Here is a 24370-nt window from a genome sequence, read left to right on the forward strand (position 1 = left end):
GATACGAGGGTGATCAATATGTCCGCGAATTTTTGAATTTCGCTGCTCTTAACTGAAAGTGTTGCCCTTTCTGTCTACAGGCATCTGTTAGTCGACTGCTGTAAGAAATTGAACAATTGCCATTGATAGCAGTCTACCTCGTGACTTAAGGAGAAATTGGAAAAATTTTACTGAAATTCACGATATGGTGTTGGCCGATAGGAGATTGAAAGTGCGAGAGATTGTGGAAGCCATAGGCATTTCACATGGCTCAGTGGTTTAAATGATCACTTGGGTATGAGAAAGCTTTCTGCCAGAGGGTACACACATGTGCAGTTTCCTTGGCAAAAATCCATGAATTAGGCTACGAAATGCTCCCTCTTCCGCCTCATTCTCCGAATTTAGCCCCGAGTGACTTTGTGATCCACCTGGCTCGTAGTTCTTGAAAATATCTACAAAGATACTTTATGAAAAAGGTTAATTTTTAGAATTTTAGAAATTTCAGAATTTAAATACAGACAATGGCAAAAGTTATCTACCCATTGATTTAAGAACCTTTCGATCTGAATAAGTTCCAATTATATATTAATCTTAAATAACACACTAATTCGAATTTTTAATTTTTCTCCACGAAAAATCACACAATTTCAGGTTTTTCTGGTAAATGTAATCTGAAAAATTATAGGATACATTATGTTCTTTAATATCTTAATCCTCTAGTCCTAAGGTCTTCAATAATACCAAATACTTGCAGCTTGTCTGCCCTTTTCATTTTTATCTCCAATCGTTCACTAGCTACCGAATTATTTCCAAAATATAAAGTTTCTAAATCACTGTATACCCTACTGCTCAAATTTTTTGAGCAAAAGGCTCATCGTAATTCATGTTGTATGAGTCATTTCAAGATACTTTGCCGAAGATACCATTTTTGTTATATTTATTCTTAAAATATTTTCAAATTGTAACTTAAATATTTTTTATTTCCTAAAACCGAAACAAATTGTTTTCGGCAAACGAACACACTTTTAATCCAGTTAAAAACATAAATTTAATAAATATTATAGAAAATATTAAACTTAAATAACAAGAAAAAAACACAAGAATTTTGTTAAATAAAAACTTTATTTAAGAACAAACAAATTAATATAATAAAATAATAATCAATAATAATAAAATTGTACAAATCAATAATCAAGTGTCAAGGTTTAAGTTTACCAAATAACAACAAAAATCGAAAATCCTTGTAAAACCAAATAGCTGTTTTTTATTTTTAAAGATTTTCGCTTAAAATTGTTATTTAATGCAAAATGGTTTTATAAATACTATGTTTAATTAAACAAGTTAACAGTTTTAAGGTAGAGTTGTAAAAAAAAATATAAATTGTTATAAAAAAAATAATACAAAAATAATAGAAATAAAAATATAATTTTAATAGACTGATGATATGTTTACTATTTTTCGCTTAGATTGTTTTCGAAATAAATCAGCTTAAAAGATTTGCTGAATTATTATAGCTGCCCAATTGAAAAAATGGGAAATTATAAATAGTTGCATTTTGTATTAGGAGTTTTTAATAAATTATAAATAGATGGAAAAAAATAACTAACTTAAAATATGTTTAAATTTAAAAAAACAAGTGTTAGAAATTCAGTTATTTTAATTTGTCGTTTGAGTTATTTTTCTTTTTTTAAAAAAAATAAGTTTAAAAAATAGCTAGATTTTAAAAGGAAGGTTATTTATAATTTATAATAAAGTAAGTAAATAATAAATAAATATTAAGGATTTAAAAACAATTCGAACAAGTTTTAACTACCATTTGAATAAAAACGAAACGCATTTAATACTAAAATTAATTTTAGAAAGAACAAATAAAAATCATATTCATAATATTGAAAATAGAATTTTAAATTTGTTGATGTAAACCTATAAAATTTTCAACAAGAATACTATTAAGCCCTAATTTTGTAAATCACGTCACCAAAATTCAAGCGTTGATTTGCCTTTCATAATTTAAAAATTTTGTATATAAAACAAAAACAAATTTTTGAAATTTTGTTTTTGCTTTCCACATAAATATGACTTTGGTGACGTGATTTACAAAATTAGGGCCTTCATTTTTAGTAATTTTGTATGAAATATTTTTAATAGTTACATATAATAATGCCAGGAATTAAAGAAAATCTGCGATAAATGTAGTTCTTCTTTTAATAGTGTTTTCTTTTTATTATTATTGGCATCACTGATCTTTAATTGTAACGGTTTGTGTTCCCGTTGCTTTCAGGGTTGGAAAATGTATCACATTTTCAATTACTCAGTTGTATTTAATTATGATTTAAACCATATAAGATCGTCTAAAATACATAATTATTGTTTAATTGAAATCTTTTGGCCAATAATTGATACATTTCAGTTAAAATGTGGATACATACATTATTATTGAAATATTTTTTTGATTTTGTTATTGAAAATAGTTACATTTTTAATGCAACGAAGTTATGAGTATTTTTCTAAATTTTCTAAAGAATTTATGAGTATTTTTCTTAAACTATTTCAGAGTTTCATCAAAAAGTTTTATATTTGAAGGGAGGGTATAACAATATAAAGCTTATTCGTATTAACAAACCAAATTTTGTTTAAATTGTTTAAATTTTATGAATTTTTTTAATTATGAATATGATTTTTATATAAATTATTATTTTTTTTTCTCTAAATTTTAAGCAAAAGTATCAAAATGTTTAGTGTAAATAAAGTGTTTTAGTTTTTAGCTATAAAAATATATGTATAAATATTAATATCATTTGATAGTTTTAGTTTTAATTATTTGAAATAAAACGAATACAATGAAAATGTGCAAGATTTAATAAGTACTGAAAAAAGGAGGAGACCGTGAAAAATGCGTAATATTACTTTGAAATTACAAAGCTAAAAATGAGGCTTGCAAAGAGTTTTAAATTGTTTTTATTTGAAAAAAGTATTAAGCTCCATTTTTTAATTTCTGATTATAGTTTATCGTTACAAAAAACTGTCTGTATATTGTTACGATAAAAAATTCAAATACTTTGAAACTTTATTTTCATAATATTCGCCATTCCTATAGAAAATAAATAAGAGTTAAGCATTTAATATGGAATTAGATTGCCGAAAAGAATGTGAAAATAAGCAAAAACCGAAAAAATTCTCGGTTTTGTTAATCATGTAACCGCCAGATATTCTGACAATTCGTTTAATAGCCGGTTTTCAAATAGTAGAAAAAAGTACGTTTAAAACTGACATTTTATAGCAGAAATTCGAATATTCGAAAAATCTAGCTGATCATAAATTGTCAGCTGTTACAGACATACCTAAATAAGAGCATTGTTTATTTGTCAAAGATGGTCATTGCCATATAACTTGTATGAAACATACTGAAATAACGCTGCGGCTACGCTGAGCTGTTGGAAAATTCAACAAGAATAAAATGCGTTATTAAGTTTTTGTTTTTTATTGTTTTCTTTACTTTGTACATACTAAAATTGAAAACAATTTACCCAATTCACAATCGGTGTCGTAGCGTGTATCGTTATATGTCATAAATATTTTTCAAACAAAATTTTTCGAAACAAAAACAAAACATTAATAAAAAAAAATTACGACATACAAGGATACAACCCTACGACACCGAAACAAAAATGTTTGTCATTGTTGACAAAATGTTGATACTCTTGTTTAGGAATGCAAGTTTAGCGTAAACATTGGGCGGCAGAATACGCAAATTAAAGAGCTAAACTTTAAAGGTTACACAAAGCGACCAACCAAATGGACCCAAGAGAACAGTGCAAATTGGACATTCTGTTACTATTGATTCGAAAATATCTGAGCAACTTGACCGGCCATCTCCATTATATTTTGGCTTATATGTATATCAACGGACATATTCAAAGTGAAATCTCATACCGAAACATATTTTCAAATCTAATTTCGAATCATTTTGTTGTTGTAATTAGTTGTAACAGTTCCACTAATGCGGAGAGTTCATTGCTCTGGTCGTTCTAGAGCAATGTGAACCACCCCAGCCTCATCTATTACACTTTTTATAGGAGAGTTGTTAATATTTGTATCATACATTTAAGGATACCGCTTTTACAGTCACTTTTACATCTTAGTCCTTGTTTTTATTATATATTAAGGACAATCAAGACGATTTGTTTTTCTCTCTACTTTTGGCCCATTGTAAGTCTTATTAGAACCCTACTTGATATTAACAAACTGTGATCGTTTCCAAATAACCTGACTGTTAATGGATTTCAGAAATAATCTGGTTTAGAGTAAATAAAAAACTAACAAAATGTTAGAGTTTAATTTGGAGATTCCTTAATACGCTTACACATAGGTCGAATAAGATTTGTTTTTGATGTGACAATAATGCCATAAATGTATAGATTAGCATTATTTGATTCAACTTTAATTCAAATTTAAGAAAATTTAGCTCTAAAAAACTCTTTGCTTAAAGAAAATGTATGCGCATAAAACTAAAATTTTTTAATATTTTTAATTTAAAAAAGGGAAGGGTGGGTGATCATTTTGTTGTAGTTGCTGTTGTTCATTTAATTTGAAATTTTAAATACTTCATGTTGTGCCATATTAGTAAAGGTTTAAATTTTGTGATATTTAAAGATTTGCATTTAATGTTTCACTAATATATTCATAAATATATTACGTTTAATAATTTTGTTACAAATACCAAAAATAATACAAAATTAAAAGGTTAAAATGGTAAGCAATAATTAAACCGGACCGGGTTTTACCTTTATTTAATTTTACATATTTTCTTCTTTGCTTTTTTTTGTCAAAATGTTTTTGTTGTTATATAATAATTTTGAATTATGTATTTTCTTTTTAATATTTTGGAGATTCGTGGTTTTTATTTAGTTATTTTTTAATTTTCTGCTTGGTCTAATAAATTTTTGGTTTTACACAATTACACACATAAACTACATGGAATATATCCAAACATTTATAGTAAAATTTAGTTTGTAATTTTTGGAAAAATTAAAGGAAATTTTCTAAAAATTAATAAAAAAAAAAACACAAGTGATAACCTAGAAAAAGGAACTATCAAGCAATTATTATGACAAGATTTCTTTCTATACGTATGTATGTAGTATTTAAAATAAAAAAAGAATGTTATATGTATTTTATATTTGTATAAATATGTAACGAGGATTATACTTATAAATGTATCGCATCTAAAAACTCAAATCAAAATCAAACATTTTATAGCGGGGGTTTGATCAACCAACTAAATTGTTAAACAAAATTTCTCAAGAAAATTATCACTAAACCAAAAAAGGGAATTTTAAAATATATGCTAAATAAATATGTGCTCTATATAATCTATACATATCAATATGTATATATACGATTTTTATATATGTTTTGTATACGATTCTTATGATTTTGTTTGTTTGTTTTTTTATAATTTTTCTTTAGTATATAGTAATATATGCAATTCTAAATGTCTATGATGTTAAATATGTTTTTATGGGTTTTTTTCACTTCGTTATTCTTTTAATCATTTTATAATGCGCCTATGATGTACGTTGAGAGTTGAGTTAAAAGTGGGAGTTGTGTTTGCTTTTTCTTTATCTTAAGTCTTTCTCAAACAAATAAATTTCCATGGAGAGATTGTGTATGAAATATGGAGGAAATGTGTAAGGAAACAGGGGTCGTTATGGGAAAGGAGTTGAAGGAGCAGGAGGAGGAGGGGAGTACAAAAAGTAAGAGTAAATAACTGATAATAATATATAATAAATAAAATTGTTTCGTTTTCAATTCAAAAAGTATACTTATATGTCTAAAGAACGACGTCAGGCAGGTCGTGCGGCCTGGCCTAGGCGCGCATTTGGTTTTCATGTACAATTTTTCTTTCCTTATAATAAATTTCTTCCGATTCTTTATCGCATAATAATAGAACAACAGCTCCAAACAGGAAAATGGCTGCTCCCCAGCCTACGCCATAGGCCCAGCCAAATTCCCATATTGGTCGATTTGCTAAGGAATAAAAGAAAAAAAAAACACATATAAAAAATAAATTTCAAATAGTTTTACAAATTTATATTAAAGTTAAATATAACAAAACAATAAAACTCACCCAGATTTAATTCACCGGCAAAACATACAGGATAAATAATTAAGGCCGATAAAACAGCTAATACTGTAATAAAAGTGAGAATTTAGTAAGAAATATGTAAATGGTTCTATGCTAATTTGCATTTCGAATCCTTTTTGCAACTTGCAAAGTAATTGTCACACATGAAAGTATATGCAAATTCTATCTATATTACTCTAATTATTAAATAAAATAAATATGTGGCAACAAGGAAAGCTATGCAAAAATATATTCCCATTTGTTATATCTGTACATTCAACATTATGCTAAGGTAATTCCATGTTTCCATGTCTGTTTCTTAATATTGGGAATTGGTAACAAGTAAAATAAAGAATTTTTAAAACCACCATCAAAAAAGATGGGGATATATTGATTTTGTCATTCCGTTTGTAACACACCGAAATATTCATCACAGACCCATAAAAGTATATAAATTCTGGGTCCTTATGAAATTCTAAGACGATCTAGCTATGTCCGTCAGTCTGTCTGTCTGCTAAAAACGTAAGGAGGTATTGAAAATGGACAATATCGTTCCATGATTTCTCCTAGCCCCCATACAAATGTCCATCCGGAATACTGTTTGAGCAGTGTGTCATAATTATGTTGAAATTAGTTCAAGTAATCTGAAATTATACTGTAAAGTAAATCGAAGATTTCAGTTTTTAAAAACTAAAAATTACGGAATATAGTTTTCAAAAGAGTTTCCATTGTATTGTCACTCACTCACTGTATACTACATCATTTCCTTAATGCCACAGTATTCTATATTATTAGCTACTTACATGATAATAACATTACTAATACCGCGATTCTATAAAATTTATATTTTAAATTGTGATTTTGTGTTTTTAAACCAAGTCCTGTTAGTATTGTTGCTACAACATCGGTAATTAATGTTATGACACACAGAACAGCAGTTGCTCTAATATAAACTGAAACAAAAGAATAAAAAATTATTTAAAAAATTTCAAATTTATACAAATATTTCCGATAATCAGATTAGGCTGAATAAAATGTTGAATACTTACAGACATCACGACTGGGATAACAGCCTGGAGGATCATGTAAATTGAATGGAAGTGGTGGCAATACATCTTCTTCGATGCAGTGTACAAAGAGGCCTTGACGCCAACCTTCAGCCATTAGCCAATCGGTGGAAGCCAATGCCATAATCATGAGTACAACAACTATAACACCACAAATAAATGCAATGACCTGGAATTTTAAATACAAAAAATAATAAAAATTTAAAAATAAATTAATAAAGGTCTTTTTATGAAATTTAATATTTGTTTTATTCAATAATTATTTTCATTTTGTCGCTTATTATGTTATTACACTAAAACACTTTAATTTCAATGTATTTTTCAAATGATCGTCAAAATCAGACAAAATTCTAAAAAGAAAATGTGCGGCTAAATTAAAAGAAAAAAATATATCAATGTCTGAAAGCCAAGACACTGTTGACAGATCAGATGCCATGCCAATTATGGCTGCCGACCAGTATAATGTTAAAACAAATGTTCTAACACATGCCAGCGAACACTGACGTTAAGCAATTTGGACAGATATTATAAATTGTAAAGTGTAAAAAAAAATATTGAAACAAAATGCTTTGAAAAATTACTTTTTAATTCAAATGAGCGGGAGTTTAAATAACATAACACTTGGTATTAAAAAAATCAATGTTAACTAACGTTCGTCATATCGACTCTGAATTTTTAAAATGTTATTGAGTATAGCTTTTCTCATATAGGGATAATGAAATCGTAATTTATAATGAATTATCTTTCCAAAGACATGTAAAAGGCAAAATCGATTAGAAAATATATATGTAATTCAGAATATTATGAGTAAGATCAAAAGAAATATGTACTAAACCTGTATGTCTAACCCATTCATCTGCAGATCAAACTTTGGTATATTTAGTGTTTTTCATAAAAATTGGATTATGATGACACTTCCCAAATGTCTCAAGATTTTATTTTAGTCAAAATTTACCCACAAATATTCTGTCGATAAAATTATAAATTTTTTAAAAATAGTAAAACACTGACAGACTAAAATATCAGCCAGAAAATTAACTTAAGACTTTGCACTAAATTACAGGGACTGCACTGATCTTCTGCTTGAATAATCTGAGAAAATAACCTAGCATTATCATAGCAGCCGTGCAAGACGTTGTAGTCATCTTCCAGTGATCACATTTTTATACAAAATAGCACAACTGGCGCAACATCCAAGCAACAATGGTTATTAGCAAATTTTGCAGTCAATAACAGAGATCGTTGACCTCGGGAATGAATATCGCCGTACTAAAAGGTTAGACCAGCTCAACGGCCCAAATAGTTCTGATCTACTATTCAGAATCAATATAGTACAAGAGATATTGCGTTTAGTAACTCGAGGTTACTAAACGCAATACGCAATACACAACTTAATTCAATTGAAGCAATTGAAGAGCCACCGTATGACTGACCCTAGGATTACGTACGTAATCTACATGATATTCCAGACTCGGAGACACCACAACATTACACGCTAGCTGAAGTTGCAGAAACCATCAAGACAGCTAAGCCTTCAAAGGTAATAGGATGCTAAAAAACCTATTCGAGTGGAGAGTCGAGTACCTGACAATGGTTTTTAACCTGTAAGTAAGGTGCGTAATAATACCTAATGCCTGGAAAATAGGTAGAGTGATCCCGTTGTTAAAAGCTGGGAACATCGAGAGCGAGGGACAATCGTACAGGTCGATTTCCCTCCTGTCACCTGTAGCGAAGACACTCGAAGCTCTTCTGACCCGTCAACTTCCAGTAGCTCGTCACCAGCATGGATTCCGTAAGATCCACAGCACCACCACAACATTATCCGCCATAGTCACTCAGATCTCACAGGGCTTAAATCAGCAGAGTCCTTGTGAGCGAACTGTCCTAGTGGCACTTAGCGTGTCTTTGACACTGTCAGTCACGCCACACTCTTCCAGGACATTCTGCAGTTCACAATGCCAAGCAACACGAAGAGATGGACAGTGAACTATCTGAGTGGCAGGCAGTCGTTCGTGAATTTTAGGGACAAATGCTCAAAATCCTGTAGAGTTAAACAAGGAGTCCTTCAGGGCGTGATCCTGTCGCCGCTCCTGTTTAAATTCTTTCTCTATAAACTCCCAGTGCCCCCACACACTGTGGGGGTAATCGCCTATGGGGACGACTGCACTGTATTGGCAACAGGTCACAACGTTGATGAGCTTTGCGGTATGATAAATGTAAATCCACAATTTCTCAATGTAAATACACAATTTCTCAATGTAAATCCACAATTTCTCAATGTAAATCCACAATTTCTTCACTGCACGTAACCTGCAGTTATCACCAACGAAGTCATCGACAACACTCTTTACAACCTGACCGAAGGAGTTAAATTGAATCACATGAAAATTGTGGATATCACTTTTGATAGCCATTTTACCTCCTCAGCAAGGCACAAGGTCCTCAAGGCACTAGCCGACAGTACTTGGGGTATAGATAGAAAGAAATCTTGCTAGTTACCTACAAGGAGATAAGTCCGTCAGTGGTCAACTATGCTGCTCCAGTACACGCAGAGAAAAAATATAATTGGGCATGGTTACTGTAACCATTTATATAGTGTTACAAGATTTTTAACAATATTATAGTCACAGTAACCATTTACATGATTGTGGTAACCATAATATGGTTAACTTACGATTCACATGATTGTCTCAACCATATATATGGTTACAGTAAACATATATATGTTTGTCGCAACCATATTTATGATGAATAATTTTATCATATGTTGTTCTAAGATTATGATAAGCATTAAGCCGAGAGCACCATAATATGATAAGTCCTTCATCATATAAATGGTTGTCACAAACATATATATGTTTACTGTAACCATATATGTATATGGTTGAGACAATCATGTGAATCGTAAGTTAACCATATTATGGTTACCACAATCATGTAAATGGTTACTGTGACTATAATATAGTTAAAAAACTTGTAACAATATTGAAATGGTTACAGTAACCATGCCCAACTATATTTTTTCTCTGCGTGTGTGGAGTGATAATCAGTGGAGAAATATTCAAAGCTGTCAAAACGTAGCCTTAAGAACCGTCACAGGCTGTCTTCAAATTACCTCCTTCACGAGGAAACTAAGGTTCTACCGGTCAAGGAATACAACGTCATGTTGACGCAACAGTTCTTTCTGGGATGTCACCGGTGTCTCCCCCGAGGCAAACCAGACAGAACCTGCTCAAATACGAGAAGAACATACAGAGGTATATGCAGGATCCATTTGATCGTCGCTCGTATATGACAGTTTTGAACGACATTCACAGAGATGCGAAGCAGGATACCGTATGAATGTCGTACTTGGAAGGCGCGCACCAACGATAGCAGACGCTGAGAAGATTCTTCCACGTAAAATAAGAGTCGTTCTGACACAACTAAGATCAGGATGGAGCAACAGGTTTATTGCCTTTTGCTCCCGCATAGACCGTGCCGTCCTCAACGTATGCCCAGCATGTGATCAGGGTCCTCATGACTCTCTCCACATATTCAACGGTTCAGCCAACCCTTCTTCACTACGTCCTATGGATTTATGGACTCATCCAGTCGAAGTAGCACAATTCCTATAATTGTTCCGTACCTGCGATATAAATTTTGCGATTTTCGAGAAAAACTAATTTTGTGGACATATTTTGCGAATGAGCCCAATTTCCTTACTGTTATTAATTTTAAGTAAAATCTCTTGAGAATTTATAGTCCAGGTAATTTTAAATATAGTCTGAAAGTTTTCCTAAAACGTTAACCCTTAAAATGTGTAGGTCAAAGGTCAACATTTTTCAATATTTGGAATTTCTAATGGAAAGATAGCGAAATGTTATATATTTTTGGGCCGATTTTAATGAAACTTAAGAAAAATATAACATGAAGTCTAGTATTTATAATAACAGCACAAAAATGGAAATTAACCCTTAATGGCACTTGAGGTTAAAATGACACTCAACTTTTAAAATCACGAAAAATACATATTGTGGAATCAGACGATCTTAATGTTCTGAGCATGAGAATACAGTGTATATAATCTGTCTGTTTATGATCGATCTTATTTAAAATTATTTTATGACAAATCTCTTAATAATATACAAAATTTAGTTAATAATATCATAAATAAATTTACCTTCAAAGGTCGGGTGATTGTTATGGTCTCGATAGTCGTTGTGGGCGCCATTTTCGATGGTGATGGACGTCGTGAACTATATAAAAATATAAAATAAAATTTCAAAACCATAAGATTCAATAAAAAAAGTAGATTTATGAATTGTTACTGTATTCCGAATGAAAACAATTTTCATGAAGAAAATGTAATTTTTCGTTCGTCATACGGAAACATTTCCTTAGAAAAGAAAATTAGTAAAAAAAAATAAAAATTAAACAATGAAACACAAAGAAATAAACGTACATTTCAAGCAGTACTTACCAGTTTGTAAAATAATGTTTGTAGTTTTAAATTTATTTAATTGAGTTATAAAAAATGTGTTTTGTTTTTAATTTTATTTTTAAATTATTTTAAACTTATTATTGAATATGTAAAACTTAATTGATTAATTGCTTATTTGGTTAATTTTTGTATTTTACAAAAAAATGCTTTTGGTTTTTTATTTGTTGGTTTGTTTATCAAAAAAGTTTAGCGTTAGTTTGGAAATAAGTCTTTTACTAAAATATTTTTATTATTTTTTTTTCAACTTTTTTTTTATATTGTAAGGGAATGCCATCAATCAATATGTTAATTATTTGATAAAAGTTTTTTTGTGTATGTTGTATTTAATTGGGTTTTAAAAATATTTCTCTTTTTTATAGCTGCTGTTTTAATTGTTTATTATTAGTACGCAGTTAATTAATACGTTGCTCTTTAACTTTTGCTTTTATTGCTCTTTTTAATGCACTTTTGAACACCTTAAGCTTTGGAATTGGTATTTAAAACTGTGGTTAAAAAGATATTAAAGATTTTTGTGGCGAAAAAAAAACAAAAACTTTTTCAAAAAGGTTTAAACAAAAATTAAACATTATGATAAAAAGTAAACCAAGGCATATGAATGTGTATGTGTGAAATTGAGACGATTTTATGTGAATTATTTCCCCAGCTGGGAATTTGCGTAGCGACATTATCCTGAAAACTATGTAGTTACTGAAGCAGTCTAATTATACACTCAAAGAAATTCAAGAGCTAAAAAGTTAAATAAAATATTTCATTTCATATAATAGTTTGAGAGGCTGTGGTATGTAATTTCCCTAAAGCAGTGGTCGGCACAATCAAAAATTTTACATTTGTAATTATATTGCAGTATTCTGTTAATGATGTACAATCTTCAATTTGTTATCCTTTTGAAGATTTTGATTTGTTTCGCTCGCATTCCTATTGTGTACATCTCAATAATTGATTTCTTCGGACCTCTAGTGAGTGCCAACCACTGGCCTAATGTTTTGTATAAATAAAAAGTTACGGTTTCATTCCATTACACAGTGCAACAAGAAAAAATATAACCATATACGGACACCACTACGTGATAAAAGACCAATAAAACAAAAGACCCATGTCTCGCATTTTTGACCGAAGTCATGCACTTTTTTTATAGGTCCCCAAAGATTTGGGGCCTCGATGTCATTTTTGCAAAAAAGCCATAATTTTCTCAGGCTCATATCTTGAAATTGTTTGGGATTTTGATTTTTTAAGAATCGATGAATTTCTATAAATTGAATTTTCAAAAAAAATTAAAAATCTCACAAATACAATTCAGACTAATGGGTTACAGGGTCTGATAGATATGTCCATTGGCTTCATTTTCCATATGGTCTATATGAGTGACAAAGAACCATTTGTCCAAATATGACCAAAATCCCTCAGAGATTCGATGAATTACATTAAGTGAAATTTTCAAAAAATCTCACAAATACAATTCAGACTAATGGGTTATAGGGTCTGATAGAGTGGTCCATTGGCTTTATTTTCCATATGGTATATATGGGTGACAAAGATGCATTTGTCCAAATATGCCCAAAATCCCTCAGAGAATCGATGAATTACATTAAGTGAAATTTTCAAAAAATCTCACAAATACAATTCAGACTAATGGGTTATAGGGTCTGATAGAGTGGTCCATTGGCTTTATTTTCCATATGGTCTATATGAGTGACAAAGATGCATTTGTTCAAATACCCAACAAATCTTTCATTGTAATTGAATTAAGAAATTTCCACAATTAATTTAATTTTTCTTTTTTGCAAATGTTGCTAAAATATATTTTTCATATTTAAATATGTCTGCAATAGTTAAATATGTCGTTACGTCATAACATATTTAACTTTGGAGTTAAATATGAATGTTGTATGGCTGAATGTTGAATGTGTTCTGACAAAAGGAGCTGTAATGTATATAACAGGTCTGCGAAAGCTCTGTTTACTGGTTGATGTCAAACTGGTTGACGATATATTTCATGGCGTTGAGGCTATACGCAGAAGGTTCGATAAAACCAGTTTAGATCCGTTAGTTCACTAAATATTGCGCCATTTGTTTGCAGACCAGTCAGCATCTTTAAATACAATAGCATTTGATATAGCTTTGAATATCTGGATAAGATTTTACGTCTTTTAAGCAAATGCCTTAGGTTTTTTCGAATATATGATGTTATTTGCGGGTATAGTCTTCTCGACATATAGGTTAAACTGATAATGCCGAGTGAATGAGATAGCGATAACTTTGAGGAAAATGACTGTCCATCATAACTGTATAGCTAAGGAATTTACCAGAAGCCTTACGTTGATGAACAAAGAGACAATGGTGGTTATTAAAAATTGCATGAGCAAGACATTTTGAAGAAGTAACCGAATTTATTTTCAGATTCACTAGGGTGTTGCAACATTTTTGAGACTCATTTATATTTAAAAGAAACTGCTATTCCAACATTTTCAAAAGCAATACCAATTCCTTTTGCATTCCAAGAACATTTTAAGCAAGAATTGGTTGGAAGAATTATTTCATATTGTCCTTGGGATTCTCCAATCGTTATCGTATCAAAAGCAAATTCAATTTCAAACAAACAGTTAATCCTCAGTTAGATATGGAATAGTTTCTTATTTTTCAGCGCTTTCTTCAACAACTAATTTGTAGAAAATGTCAAGAAGAAACTGCATTATCGTTTATTATAAATTTAGATATTTTAAGTTCGCTATAATTTCTTTTGCATGCATTAAGTAAACTCAGCATAATTCTCGGTTATCGATCATGGAGTGAGTAGTTCTGCAAGTGACACATCTGCAACAATTAATACACTGAAGAATATTGTTGCAATTCAAGGCCTCTCTGAAGTAGTAGTTTCAGATAATGGACCTCAATTTAACGCAGAGGAGTTTAATAAATTTTGTATTTCAAATGGTGTTACACATGTAATTAGAGCCCCGTCCCATTTAGCATCAAATCGTCAAGCTGAACGCTTTGTTCGATCCTTTAAGACTTCACAAAAAAAAACATAACTGTCCTTGGCACCATTTCCTTTGCTTGAAAGAGCTGTCATGCATGAATTTTAGATACATCATTTATCATATAATTTTATTGATTTGCTGTGGAAACAACACGGGTCGATTAAGGTATTTGTTGTTTATCCATTGGGTATTACAATGTGATCAGATTTGAATGAACCCATTCTGATTTGATTTGACAATGTTCTGGAGTAAAATTGCGACTATATTCTGTGTAATATTATTGTTCGAATGGTTTTACGTAGAGACAACGCTCAACAGCAGGTTTTCTGGTATTCGTATCTGGACATACCTGAGTTTTATAACTTTTTGCGATTTCTTGATTTTAAAAAAAGCATTAATTATTAGTTTCCACTTTTGGGTGTCTTTGGTCATCATTACCATCACTCTCATGTTTTCCTTTGATTGACAAAGCTTCATTAAAGTTTTGAATAACAGTTCTTTTATTTTATTTTTATTTTTTAAAACTTAGCTAAGATGGAAAATAGTCAAATTTTATTTACTTGTACGTTTTTATTTAATTTATTAAATCACTAAATGCTTAAATACTTAATTAATTAAACCTTTTTTTTAATAAAGCAATTACAAAAACAACTAATTCGTTAATTTGTATTTTAAACACTTTCCTCTCAATCATTTAAATTCAAAATTTTCCTTGAGTGCATACAAATTATGACATTTACAGAGAATCCAAATAACCACAACAATAAATCTAAGCGCAGTTTCCCTGCTGGGTTTTATTTTAATGATTATAATGTTTATCTTTTTTATCTTTATATTTATGTATGTATTTAAATGTATGTAAATGACAGCGAATGACAGCAAAAGTTTTAAATTTCAATTAGACAGAATTTTATAGAAATTAAAAGCATCTTTCAACAGCAACATGCAATAAAATGCAACGACAACAACAACAACATTAATAATAACATGAAAATGCGTCAAAATAAATAACGAAAAAAATTAAAAAAAAAACTGTAATTGAAAAACAAAACAAAACGAACGCACGCACAATACAAAACACAAAATAAACAAACGACTATATAGAGAGAGGGACGACTACAAATAGAAACGATCACTTAAAAAATAATTCAACCAAATAAAAAATTTGAAATTACAAAAAATGGTATGAAAGCACTTGATAGTTTTTTAATATAAAAAATACATTACTACAGGGTAATGCAATAAGAAATGTTATTTTATAATATAACTAAATGATTTTTATGAAAATGTTATAAATGAGAGCCCAAAAGTTAAAAACTATGTACGAGTAATTTCAATAGCCTCACTTTTTGCCACACCCTCTACAGCGACAGTTGCAAGCACATAAACAAAAACAAACATACAATGACGATAATGTTGCTGACGCCGCACCGTGTTTTGTCTCATACACAAAAATCCAAAAAAAAAAAATTAGTCTCAAAATATGATAAAATATGTGGATAGTTAACAACTCAACTCAAATAAATTTTTAGGAATTGGTTTTATTTGACTCTCCTAGACTTCACCAGAGGTCGCTAAAGTCAGTTAAAGAACAAAATTAATGAATAAAAAAATGATTTGAATTGCTTCAAGAAAATAATTCTCAAAAATTCATTTTTTTAAAAAGGAGTTTAAATTTTTGTTTTCTGAGTTCTTTGGTATATTCAAAATTTGGCAGTAGTAAAATTTTTATAAAACATTTCGATTAAAATTATTTTTTATCGTTCAATTCAATTAAAGAAATAGTGAAAATTTATTATATGGAAGTATAGATGGAAAATGGGTAAAAACCCAATTGGTAAATACCCGGTAAAATGGGTAAAAACGGGTAAATACCCAGGTGTTTACTAAAAATGTGGGTAAAAATTATCTTGAAGATTATGTGGAGAATTAAATTTAATTAAATTTTTAATTTAATTTTATAAAGAATTGTACATAGTAGTTGTAAAAAAGGCATGAAGACTTGTGGCTGTTGTTTTCTGTTGATAAGCTCCGAACAAAATTGCTACAGCCATTTCACTGCAAATACCTCGATGATTTCAACTGTGTATTAATGTCAGTTTGCATTTCCATGTAAAGTTTATTCAAGTATTTATTCGAAATTACTTTTCTACTCGGTAATTTGTATAAGGGTTGTAAGTACTGGAAAAATTGTACCCAGAGTGGGTGATTCACAATTGAAAAGGGTGTTCCGGAAACAATAATGGCCTTGGCTAGTTTCTCATATATTTTATATTTTTTTCTTTGAATGTTTTTTAGTTTCTAATATGAATAAAAATAAAAAAGCAATCTAAAAATTTACAGAATTTTGCCGATTTGTAATATATTTTTGGGCACTGCATTGCCGACTACTGGATTACCAAAAGAGAACACTACAAGATGAAGTTAATTACTGTGAGTTATGTATTTTGAATCCATTATAGAGACTTTTGGAAAATATAAGATATACATATTATATATCTACGTGTAGGAAATTGTACATTCTTTTCAAAAATGTATTAAATTTTTAAGAATTAAAAATTTGATAGAAGACTTTTTTCAAAAATATAGGAATCAAAAATGGTAGTTGATATTTTAGAAAATTTGAGATTTTAAAATATAATAAAAGCAAAAGTGATTCCCAAAAATCCTTTAAAAAATTCCAAAAAATGGTATTTTTAGATTATTGACTGTACCGTGGTCCGGGCTATAAATTCTAATTGCAAGATATTTAAGAACATATAGGGTCATACAAGAATGGTTTTAATTTTTTGAATGCAGCTATGCGATTAGAGTGAATTTGGCATAAATTAGCAATTTACACAAAAAATAGCTCTGGACCGCGCAGTTACAAAAATTTTCAAATTATTTTTCTTTTATAGTACCTCCCAAAATGTTACCTTTGAATAAAATAGAAACACATTATTTATTTTGTCCTTATTTTTTCTATAACTAAACAATAATGTAAGTACTTTTTTCGAAAAAAAAAAAAATTGTTGAAAAAACTACATTTTAAAATATTTTTAATTTAAATGCACATACCTTTTGACTCAATAAAGATTTTGAAATAATTCTTTTTTCCTATTACTAATAGATTTGTTGGTAATTCAAGAATGATTATTTGAACAAAATAGGGAAAGAGTTGGATCAACTACTGGCAAAAATCCAGGCTAAGGTAGGAAAAAAACTTGAAATTTTAATTTTCAAATGTGAATATCTCGTTAACAATAAACGATAAAATATAGTTCAAGCTATGTTTTTTGTAGCTATATTTTTGTATATTCTACAAATATATAAATATTTCAAATCAGATCGATAACAAAAATTTGGCATAATTTTTAATTTTTCATATACCCGAGATACCCCATTTTGTGGCCTTGAGGCTCCGCCCTACCTTAGGCTTTAAAGTCCAAATTTAAAACTTAAACTCAGCTACATGTCCTCTATAGCCCTGGAATTTTATTTTTGGCATACATGGTAGGCGTGTCCTTGGTCCGATTTTTTCCAAAAAATTAATTTTTCTTAACTAAGGTATTTTATATTTGCACACCAAATTTCAAAGCTCTACGACAACTCCTTCTATTTTTGTCCCATCGTTATATGGGGACAAAGCACCGTGCGCCGTTGTCTGTTGTAATATTTACAAATATTTTGTACTAGAGCTGCATGCAATGGCAGCCCTACACTCTCACTACTCTCTCCTCGAATTTTTCTGGGTTGTTGGTTATCAGTGAAGTAAAAAGTACGAGACACTGATATGGGAGTGTTTTAGCATGAATATGAACGAGTTGTTTGGTCCGAGGGGGAGGTAGGGCTTCACCTCGTTCTTTTTCAAGTGGCGTTTTTCATTATGAACGTACATACATATGTATTTTGGTGTATGTATGTATGTACGTATGTATGTATATTCTTTGTTGAGCTGTTGTAGTTTTTTATTTCAAAATTATTTTGTTTGTTTGTCTGTTATAAATTTGAACTCATTTACACTACAACGATTATATTGTTTAAATTGTTGTTGTTGATGGTGTTCAGAGTAATTAAAGAATTTATTGGTTTATGATTTTTGTTAGATATACAAAAACAGGTTGAAATTAGATCAATGCTTTCCTAAATTTAGCGAAGACTGCGATTTAAATTCAATGAATTTAAATAAAATCATTATTTTTTTTTAATATACTGACCAAAATACATATTTCTTCAAGAAATTCATAGGGGTGGTGTCCTGAAGCAATTATACAATAGTTTGAAAAGCATTTCTCTAAACAGACGACGTGTCACCTGCAATGTGTGTGACATATGAACATCGCTGTTACTGACACAGATAACAATTATCCATGTTATGTTCAATTGTCGATACTGTTCAAATCAAGTCTCTTGGCAAATCTGAATACTGAATGGAAAAATTATTACGGAATCCCATCTGTCGATGACCACTTAATGATTCCGCATATACTGTGACGCCGACGATCAAGTTATATCTGTGACAGGGTTTAGTGATGTTACGATATTGGTAAGAATACTAAAGGATCTGAATCTAAATTTCAAATGGTGCTTGGAAAGTAGGCTGACAATCAACACGACCAAGACTATCTACGTGCAGATCTCTGAGAGTTATCAAGACGACTTTGAACGGCTCGACTACTGTGTTCACTAAGCAGATAAAATACCTTGATGTAGTCACATGTCCTGCACTGCCATCGGGGCACTTTAAGCCTGTCAAAGGCTCTTTGGTAAGATATTTGTTTTGGAAAAGAGGTCGTTATAAAGCTAAAACTAGCTTATGCCGCTTCGAAATAGTGGTAAAAGCTGAAGCCGATCACTGCTAAATCTTCACTGGGAAGATCTATCGCCACATTTGCATATCCAACGAGGGGCATTGTAAACTTTACTAACTTTGAATATCATGGTAAGAGATGAGCCTTGTAAATGTGCAATTCGCCTGGCGGAGACTTGGGGGAACACAAGTTTTAAATGATGACATTGATGTTTATAAATGACCTTCTCTGACAGCAGGTTACCTATTTTTGAAGACCACTCTGGCAACGAAGGATCTAATTATTTAGCCTATCGATGTACTACTGTGGGACATATCAACTACTAATGGATATGCAAGAGAAAATATTGGGTTGGGTCGGTCTCTGACAAGACACATACCTCACTAGGCAGGAGTTAATGCCAGAAGTTATTATTGCTCAACAAGGGCGGCCTTAGTATACTTAGGATATGTTTTTGGGTAATGCTGTCAGTCGCTAGGTTCATGTAGAACTAAATTTCTGGAGGCAGTCATATTAGCTCCAAGGAATGTTATTTATCACTCAACACAAAGGATTTTGAGCTCCATTTGTGAAAATGTGGGTAATAGTGCATTGGGTCATAATCATGTCATTGTCGGTGGATCCAAACTCCAACCGTGAGTCGAATGGAAATTTTGAAAAAGGCAGTATTTCAAACTACAACATCATATAATTGGCCATGTCAGGAAAAATCTGCGTATACACGAGGAGAACAATCTGTACGATCCATTGGATCTAAGAGCGATCACGAATGCACTCAGGGAACTACCACGTAAACCAACCAACCCTGTTAGAATTCAAGATGAGAAACCGGTCTCAAAGTGGACCATCTTGGGCAACAGTGTTATTGCCTACTATTTCCGAATGCCCGTTATTTGGTCAGGGTTCATATGACACCCACCAACTTGCCTGTGAATCCAACTGCTCTTTGTCTAGTGAATTTATTTTCTATTATTCCTTGTCATTGAACTTCATGCAGAATAGCAGAATTTCATAAAGTCTTAGCTGTTACAATAACACCAAGGTTGGCTATCGATTGGAAGCGGTTAAAAGGCAACAAAGCGGTAAGTTTTGCAAGAAGCAGGATTCAGGATACGAATTGAAGCTGAAAGAGATTGAAAGGCGATTTTGTATGTCTGAAATGCTGCTTCAACGCTATAAAAGAAAATAATTTTTGAACCGAATCAATACTTGCGATGAAACATGACGATAACAAGAAGCGTAAGAGATCGTATGTGAAGACCAACCAACAAGCGTAATGCTCAGTATTTGGAGAGAGCAAAAGGGTCCAGTCTATTATGAGCAGCTGAAATCTGACCAGACCCTCACAACGAACCTGTACCGAACGCAACTGATTCGTTTGATGCAAGAATTGGCCAGATATGAAACCATTATATACCATCATGACAACGCTAGGTCATATTAGAAAGAAGTGGTTGCGAAATTATGCCTCATCCACCTAATAATCCAGACCTTGTACCGTCCAACTACAATTTTTTTTCAATCGATGCAGAACGCTCACTCGGGAGACGCTTCACTATGGAACAGAGTATTCGAAATTGGCTTGATCCATATGTTGCTCGGAATCCATATGGTGCCAGAAATATGGGAAAAGGTAATAGCTAACAATGGCCAAAAAAAAGCTAAAAATTTTAAAAAAAAAATCCCGCATTTTTAAGTCATACACCCAATATTTTTTAAAGTTTGTAGATCTCTTAACTCAATTATTGAAATCAAAAATTAGAATTTTTATAATTTAAAATTATCAGGCCTGTCACACATTTCGTTCGGAATGGTTTCAATTCTGTAGTATTTATTCCGATCGATTTCGTTTAAGGTTCCTCTGGTTTCGTGTAATTTATTAATTCCAAATATGTTTAATATTTCTGTATTTATGATTTTAATTTGAAAATTTTTTTTATATTAAAACAAAAGTTAAGATTTGGGTACATAAATTGATTAAAAACTTTTGAAAAACAAAGAATTATCAATTTCACTTTGAAAACAGAAAATGATTTCATTCCGAAATAAATTTTCGTTTTACTTTTTCTGAAGAAGCGAAATGCGGAATTAATTCCACTCGATCAGAATGGAATTCTGTGACAGGCCTGTATTTATAAAATATTGGCATCGTTAAGTAGCGGTAATTGTAATTTCAAAATCAAATGATTCTTTTAAATAATTCAACCATTTCGTTTTATGCATATTGTTTTATTTTTCATTATTTTAACAATGAATATTGCTCAAGTTAGTTGTAGATGTTGTTTTTTTTTGTATTCATTGTCAAACTGTGTTATGGCTGGATGGGGTGCTGCCTGCAGTAGTGTGCTGGGTTGAGTTGTGTTGATTCAACAAACAAACAAAGTGCGGGGACCCCTAACGAACTCACAAGACCCCTACTTGTTTCTATTTTATTTTGTTATTGGTCTTGTTATTGTAGTTGTTGTTGCAATATTATCTAATTACATTTTGAAAATTATGTTTTATTGCGGTTGTTGTATTTATTAGTGGCGCTTTCTAATTTGTTTCGCTGTTTGGCATCTGTTTTAGAGAGAATTTGTTTTTGGTTTTTGTACTTCTGGGTCTTTTAAAAAAATCATCAACACTTTAGAGTAGAAATTACACTTGAAAATTTGTACAAAATTCTCAAGTATCTAGAAAATTAGCGAATAATAATGAGTTTAGTTTTCAGGTACAAGTGGTAAATTAAACGCTTTTGCGATTAATACTTTTTGAAAATAAATATGTAGAATTTAAAATATTAATTAAACTATTACAGAAATAAAACTTAAAAATTTTAAATTTGTTTCAAAAATTTAAATTATTTTAAATATTTTTGAATAAGTTAAAAGGGATCTATAGAGGCTTTATGCTGAATATCTTAGCAAATTGTATTTTATATTTACTGTAGTGACAATTTCCTGTTACAATTCTTTCACTCCATACATATTTGTAAACTTTCTAATCATGCCAGTAAAGTGAGAATAACAGCATGTTTATAGTGGCTGTCCATAATTAAGAGGATTTCAGCAGTTTAATTGGATTATTGTTAACAAATTTGTTTGATGGTCATTGATGGACGAATAAATATTTTGAAAATGGCCACACAACAAAACACAAACTAAAATAAACTTGACACTAATTAAAGAGACGAGCAAAAAAGAAATTCAAAAAAATTTCTGTTTAAAACTGATATGCTTAAAATGTATTGTAAAAGTTTGAAGAATTTTTCCTAAAAATGTTGTCAAGTCTTCTAGGCGGAAGATTTATATTGATAATTTAAGAAAAAATACAGGGGTATACACTTGAAAAAGATGCGAGACATTCGACAAACGTTTTCACATGGATGTGTGAACACGGGTTTATAATAGCCTACTGTGTTGCTGACTATTTGGTGGAAAAAGGCGACATGATGTCTAACGGAGACTTCCGTTATCTACATGTAAGAAGCAGTCTATTAGTGTGCACTACGAGCTCGCTCAATTAATATGAACAAAATGGAGGTAACATGGATTGCCCCACAATGACTTCTGCAGGAGTTGTCATCGTAAAGAAATTGATGAAACTATTTTTTTACTTTCTCTGTCATTGTCCAGAACTAGGAGATGTACGTACTATTTTTCTGGAACATCGTTCATTCGACAGTATAAGAAGTTGGAGTGTATTTACCCCTTTATTTGGAATAGCAACTGCCTTATCGTGTAAGTCGATAGGTTAAAGAAACAGATTGAATTTTATCTATAATCTAGTACGAAACTGTCGATGTCGTAAAATGGTGTTTGATGAGGTTGTTAGGCTTGGCTCTTGTATTTTAATAATTCTCCTAGGGTTTGCTAAGGTGTTTGTCTTAAGTAAGTTGCTTGTCCCTTGCAAGTAACTCAATGGCGCCGGTAGAAGCGTTGTATCTACCTTGTGTTAAGTATATCGAGAGGTTAGGCAGTAATGATAAGTAATCTTGCTAAACTTATCGCGTCTTTCTCCTTTGTCTCTTCTGAAATTTTCGATCTCCTATGAATTAGGTTTTTCCTTTTCTCTTCAATTTCTTTCTCTAATATAATTATAAACAGTAATAAAAAATAACAAGCCAATTAATAAAACAAGTAAGAAAGCTATATTCGGCTGTGCCGAATCTTAAATACCTTTCACCAAATTATACTTTAATATACAATTTAAAAAAAAAATGTTTTTTGAAAATAAAAAAAAATTTTTTTTTTTCGGAATTTATTTTATTTTATTTTTTTCATCATTTTTTTTTTAATTTTTTAAATTTTTTTTTTAATTTTTTTTTTAATTTTATAGTGAAAAAAATTCGGGTTAAAAAATATTTTTCCGGATTTTGACCCATTGTAGGTCCAAATTACTATAACTTTATTAGTAATCCAGATATAGATAAAAAATAGGCCAAAAATCGAGTTTGTCCCGGTTTTTTTTTATATCTTAGCCATTTGTGGGCCGATTTTATCGATTTTAAATAGCAACCGAGCCGGAAGTTATTTGGGGGCTACGAAAGTTGATTTCAACATACAGACGGACAGACGGATAACCGGACAGAGGGACATGGCTATATCGACTTCGTTATCTATAATGATCCAGAATATATATACTTTGTGGGGTCGCAAATGAAAAATGTAGAAATTACAAACGGAATGACAAACTTATATAATATACATATACAGTGGTTGACAAAACAATGGAAACTTTTCCAAATATTTCATTAGTGGCCTAAAATCTGAAATAATTTTTTAAAAAAATTGAACATTTTTGTAGTATTTTATTTGTATACTTTTATTAACTTAATTTAACAAAAAACAAAGGACATAATTAATAAAATTCTAAAAATGAGAAAACAAAATTAAAAGATTTCTTTATTACGGCATTGACAGAACAATGGAAACTTAGGTATTATTTTAACAAATATGGTCTAA

The 24370-nt window shown here is 30.6% G+C and overlaps 1 protein-coding gene across 9 annotated transcripts in view; it reads right to left on the bottom strand.

Moving 5' to 3' along the window:
• Nucleotides 1-1082: 1082 nt before the first annotated feature.
• LOC135961810 (transmembrane protein 47) overlaps nucleotides 1083-24370 on the bottom strand; it is a 34047-nt gene continuing 10759 nt past the window's right edge. For 4 of the 9 annotated variants that reach the window (XM_065513479.1, XM_065513471.1, XM_065513456.1 and 1 more), the window contains exons 2-7: nucleotides 11636-12138; nucleotides 11336-11411; nucleotides 7156-7342; nucleotides 6910-7059; nucleotides 6110-6172; nucleotides 1083-6009 (exon numbers count right to left, since the gene is read on the bottom strand). In XM_065513479.1, coding sequence (XP_065369551.1) covers nucleotides 5849-6009; nucleotides 6110-6172; nucleotides 6910-7059; nucleotides 7156-7342; nucleotides 11336-11386 — 612 coding nt within the window. In that variant the 5' untranslated portion in view covers nucleotides 11387-11411; nucleotides 11636-12138 and the 3' untranslated portion in view covers nucleotides 1083-5848. The remainder of the gene's footprint in view (nucleotides 6010-6109; nucleotides 6173-6909; nucleotides 7060-7155; nucleotides 7343-11335; nucleotides 11412-11635; nucleotides 12139-24370) is intronic. The other 5 variants (XM_065513441.1, XM_065513432.1, XM_065513424.1 and 2 more) reach the window with 2 other exon arrangements.

This window comes from Calliphora vicina, chromosome 1 (genome assembly GCF_958450345.1).
Source record: "Calliphora vicina chromosome 1, idCalVici1.1, whole genome shotgun sequence".
Lineage (NCBI taxonomy): Eukaryota > Metazoa > Arthropoda > Insecta > Diptera > Calliphoridae > Calliphora > Calliphora vicina.